Below are 5,687 nucleotides of genomic sequence, written 5' to 3'. Positions count from 1 at the left end.
GAGCAGAAAGGAAGGAGGATGATCGGGTTGAATGGGCTTTCCAAATATGGGCTTACTCTTGGGCCAAAATTTAAGGTATTGGGCTATGTATATGGTGCTGTACCTCCGTATCATATTGTTACAGTTCTTGATTTGTGTTTTCTTCTTTTATTTTCTAGTTTCTTATAATACGTTCGCATAATTTTTACCAATCGCACTAAATTTTATCATTTCTTTAATGTCTCCATTCTTTTTGTATTAATATTCTTTTTTTTTAAAAAAATTTTTTTTTTTTTTAAATAAAAACATAAAGTAAAAGAGATAGTTTAGAAGTATCTTAATAATTATTTTTTAAAAGTGTTTTTTATTAGAAAATACTTTAAAAATAATATTTTTTATTTTTTAAAAATTTAGTTTTAATGTGAGCGTATTAAAATATTAAAATATTAAAAAAATATTAATTTAAAGTAAAAAAATAAAAAAATAAATGTTTTTTTAAAAATATTTTTTTTAAAAAAAACAATAAACACCACCATTAGAAATTCACGAATTAGTTCCAGAAATTGTATCCCTGTAGGGCCACACCGTTGCGTTAGCTAATAAATGCCTATGCTGGAAAGCCACACCGATTTGCGGGTGGCCTTTTTTCTTTTTCTCTTTTTTTTTAATGTTTTAGAAAAAAATATTTTAAAATCAATTTATTAGAATTACATTTAATATATTATCCAGTTACATTGTTTTTAAGAAGATTAGGGATTTTTTAAAGTCGATATTATCAATTGCTTTATAAATAACTATGTATTTAGTAAGAATAAAATATCAAATTTTTTTGTTGTATTTTTTTATAGAATTTTCTCCAATTTATTGATCTTAGATTTCTTCATATAGGTGTGTAGACATACTCAATTAATGTTTTTTTAGTTTTTTAATTGAAACTATTATAATAAGTTTTTTTTAAAAAAAAAAACAATAGTTTTGATATAAAAAAAAATTCATCAAAATACAAAAGAAATGAAGTAATAAGAAGACTGGGTCTATTTTATAATTGAAAAAAGATTTCAATTAAAATAAAATGAAAAAAAAAAAAACTCAAGTCAACTAGGTTAATCTTTCAAACTCGTGACACGAATCATGAGACTAAAATAACCATGTAGAAAGTAAAATGCAACAAATCATAAAGTCTGGTCTCTAGTAAACTAAATGTTAAAGGATAAATTAAAAAAAAAACAAAAAAAATATTTATTGTAATTAATAATTTTTTGTTAGGTGATGCACAGTAAAAACACCATATCTTTTAGTGTTTTATTAACTAAATCATTGGTTCGCGTTGTGCTATGAGTTATGTTAGTTTTTTAACATAAAATATATTTTTAAATGTTGCTAAAGTGTTTTCTAATAAAAAAAAATAGTTATACATTCAAAATTTAATGCATATTGAATGATATATTTTTTAAATGGTGATACCATGATATATTGGATGACATTTGTTTTCAAATATTAATACTATAACATATTGGATCGATCAGAGTTAACTTATTAAATCTATGATTTGGGGTATGAGATTATAATAACTTTATAGAAAGAAAATCAAAATAAATTGTGAAGGCCTATTTCTAATCAACCTAATGGTGATAAATAAAATTAAAAAAAAATAAAAAAAATTACCTGAGTCAACTTGAATTAACCAGTCAACCTACAACCCATGTCTTGAAATTGGAATAAACCCATAGAAAAAAAAATTTAAAAACAATATAAAGTTCAATTTTTAACCAACTCAATATTAAAAGGATAAGATATATATATATGAGATTAAAATAAATCTACATAAATAAAATTCAAATAAAATTACAATACTCAATTCCAAAATAAGCTAAAATTGAAAGTTGAAATTGAAAAACAAAATATTGAGTTGTTGGATGGTGAAATTGAGAAAAATATGTTCAATTAAAAAAAAAAATCTAGTCAACTTGGATAATAAGATTAGAATAATTCCATTAAAACTAAATTAAAAAAATAAAGCTCAATTAAAAAAATAAAAAAGGAGCAAAGTCAGGTCAATCTATTGGAAATTTGGTTTAATTTTTTTAACATATAAAAAAAATTAATAAATTAAATGTGTCAACTTGAATTAACTCATCAACTATATAAAAATAAAAGCAAAAAAAATATAAAAATTAATTTTTAATAAATCAAATAGACTGATCAACCTATTAAATACTAAAAAAAAAACATGAAAGTAAATACCCGTGATTGTCAGTTTATTTCTTTTGCTTAAGGGTATAAAAGTTTGTACACGATTCCTAAAAAAATGTAAAAATAACCTTTAAATAAATTTTACTTTCAAGTTGATATAGTCTATATATTGTGCTAATAAAAAAAAATAAAAGATTGAATTATCCCAAAAAATTAAATACATAATGTCCAATGAAACCTTTAAAAACTACCACATTACCCCAAGGGTAAGTTAACATTTTTTTTATTGGAAGGTAAAAAAAATAATCATCCTATATTCCGATGAATAGAAATATGTGTCTATACACACACACGATGAGTAGAAATATTCTGAACCTCTTTCAATTTTTTTCTTGATTTTAATTAGGTGAGACCGTAACCTAAGAAAAAGAAGAAGAAATTTATGTGTGAATGAATGGATTGTCAACTCAAGATCGAGGTGGGTAATTAAAATTGAAATCTCTTTGGAAACTAGTGCTTTGCTAGTTTGAACACTTTGAAATGGAGTGTGTGAAGAGATAGTTACTTTCCTCCCTTTCAAATTTTGAAGTCTCAACCTCTTCCAATGAAATAATAATAATAAACATTGTGAGGATATAGCTTAACTGGTTAAATTCTGGTTTGATCTTCAGAAATTACTAGTACGAGTTTTACAAACCTCAGGGTAGCTATTGGAAGGTTACATGATCGTTACTTTAAAGGCCCATGAGACTAAACGAGATACTCGTAAATTGATCCGAACACCCATATTAATCTAATAATAATAATAATAATAGAAAGTGTCCAAAAGGTTTATCTATTAACATATTAGCTTTAAATTCAACTTCTAAAGTAATTAAATATAAATGCAATTAAGTTTTTGTACCTAATTTACATGGTCGTTAACTTTAGAATCTATGAGATTAATCGAGAGGTGTGTAAGCTGAGCCCGGATAACCACGTTAATCTTAAAAAAAAAAAGTGCCCAAAGGCTTTATGTATTAACATATTAGCTTTAAATTCAACTTCTAAAGCAATGAAATATAAATGCAATCAAGTTTCTGTACCAATTAGATGTTAACCTAGGTTGATTAGATTAGTTTCTTGATACCATGATATATTGAATGACATATTGAATAATATATGTTTTTAAATATTGAGATTGTGACATATTAAATCGACTATAATTAACTTGTCAAATCTACAATTTGGATCGTTATATAAAAAGAAAATTCAAATAAATTATAAAGATCTATTTCTAAACAACTTAATGGTGAAAAATAAAATTAAGAAAACCTAGGTTGTGAGATTGAGAAAAACCCATAGAAAACAAATAAAAAAAAAATTACAATGTTCTAATTTTTAACCAACTCAATGTTGTAGGATTCAATCGAAAAAAAAAATTTAAAAAAAAAAAAAAAACCCAATTAAAATCAACCTAGGCTAACTTGTTATGCCTGTAATCTAGATCATGAAGATTCAAATAATTTTATAAAAAAAAACTAAAAAAAATGATTGTTAAATGGTAAATTATTTTAAAAAAATAAACTAAACACGAGACACTATTTTGATGAAATAAATAATATTTATGGGTTTAACTACAATGATTTAAGCCAAAAAAAAAATATTAAAGGTTGAATAGAGAATATATTATAAAACATAATAGTCAAACAAAAATAAAAAAATTGAAAAGAAAAACTAAATAAATAAAAGATTGGTACGGGAAAAAAAAAAAAAAAATAAAATCATGATCCAGAGTGAAGAGCCCAATTATAAACATTTGATGATCATATTTTAGCGTTCTGTGGGACCAAAGTCTAGGTCTCACTTTGCAGATGAAGGATGCTTATCTCCCAGTTCTCCCGGAGACTAGACGATAAGGAACGATGAAGACATATTATGCCACCAAGCAATTCGTCATCCCAGAGCAGCTGGAGCTCATGAGAAGCCTCATCAATGGCGTATCTCACTTCAGCCCACCACATACAGAAAACGACACGAGCAATGATATGGTTGGAGCAACTACTTAACCACCAGTCAAGAGTATTTTGAGATCTCCGGCATCAGAGAAAAGGGAAAAGAAAACAGGGCAAAAGAATCTTGAAATTTTGTATGTAGCAGGTGGTAGCCACTAGCACCAACCTGTTAATCATGGCCACTGGCCGTGATATAAATAAAACAATAAACAGACGCCGCCACAAGCAAGAAACAGCTCCTTGCCTCTGTGTATCATCTTGTGGGCAAATAATTGGCTGGCCTTGCTTGAATAATTAAAGTAGCAATCAACCATGGAATGTATCTGTATATTATCAGCTAGGATCGTGCGTTGCACGCACAAAGAGAATTATAGAGGATTAAAGAATTGTTTTGATTAGTTGAAAGAAAGACGTTACTAATCATATCAAGATTAGAGTAAATTGCAGGCTACGAGAGCCGTTGACCTTAAAAAAGCTAAGCAGATATAGCCATAATATATGACAGATAAAAGAAGAAAAACATATCGTATTCACATTCATTTGCTTGCCTCCTTGCCCTCTCTTTACTTCAAAGCCCAAATACATCTTCCCTTGATAAAAAATCCACCAATAATACTGTTTATCTGTCCCATCTCACCGTTGACTTTGTAAATTTATAACACCCCAAATAAACCATTTCTCTTGCCATGGCCATGGCTGACCAGATCATTTGCATCACATATCCAATTCGCCTTCCAATCCCGGCTTCTCCCAGCTTCAATATTCCCTGAGGATATGAATAGCACAACAGGGTATAATGGATTTCTTGGCTCCAGTAACATTGGTGGATTTGGCTATGGCATTGGTGTATCCATTGGAATCCTGCTGCTCATCACAACAATCACTTTGGCCTCCTATTTTTGCGCGCGAAACCAGCAGACGTCGGAGCCAAGCCGGGGAAGAAATTCTGCAGATCGGCAACTGAACCCGCAAAACTGTGTTGTTGATATAGGGCTCGATGAGGCCACTCTAAAGAGCTATCCTACACTTCTGTATTCGGAGGCGAAGCTACACAAGACGGACTCCACCTCTACATGCTGCTCCATATGCTTGGCAGATTACAAGAGCACCGATAAGCTAAGGTTGCTGCCGGATTGCGGGCATCTCTTTCACCTCAAGTGTGTTGACCCGTGGTTGAGGCTGCACCCAACTTGTCCGGTCTGTAGAACATCTCCATTGCCTACACCCCTCGCAACCCCTCTGGCTGAGGTTGTTCCACTGGCAAGCAGGCGGGATTGACCAGTATAGGGACGGAAGAATTATGTTTCGCAGTCTTCTGATACCATCTGGACACTGCAAAATCATGTCATCCTACTGGATCAGCTCCAGTTATTGATCCATAAAGCTCTTTCCCGCAATGTAATCTGTCCTATATTCCTTTGTTTTTTTAGTTTTGAAACAAATTTTATGCCACACAACTGATTGAAATATATGCAGGTGAGATTCAGTAAGTTAATTTAACATATAGATATTTTTTTACAA

At 29.4% G+C, this 5,687-nt stretch overlaps 1 protein-coding gene across 1 annotated transcript; it reads left to right on the top strand.

The window, feature by feature from the left end:
• The first annotated feature begins 4,606 nt into the window (after positions 1-4,606).
• LOC118051469 (RING-H2 finger protein ATL70) lies at positions 4,607-5,687 on the top strand. The gene has a single exon (XM_035062125.2). The coding sequence runs from the start codon at positions 4,941-4,943 to the stop codon at positions 5,442-5,444; it is 504 nt and encodes a 167-aa protein (XP_034918016.1). The 5' UTR covers positions 4,607-4,940; the 3' UTR covers positions 5,445-5,687.

This window comes from Populus alba, chromosome 16 (assembly GCF_005239225.2).
Source record: "Populus alba chromosome 16, ASM523922v2, whole genome shotgun sequence".
Classification (NCBI taxonomy): Eukaryota; Viridiplantae; Streptophyta; class Magnoliopsida; order Malpighiales; family Salicaceae; genus Populus; species Populus alba.
Note: the sequence above shows the minus strand (reverse complement) of the source record. Positions and strands in the feature narration are given on the sequence as shown.

Coding starts and splice junctions, on each gene's coding strand:
- LOC118051469 (XM_035062125.2), top strand. CDS start 4,941: ATGAATAGCACAACAGGGTATAATGGATTTCTTGGCTCCAGTAACATT.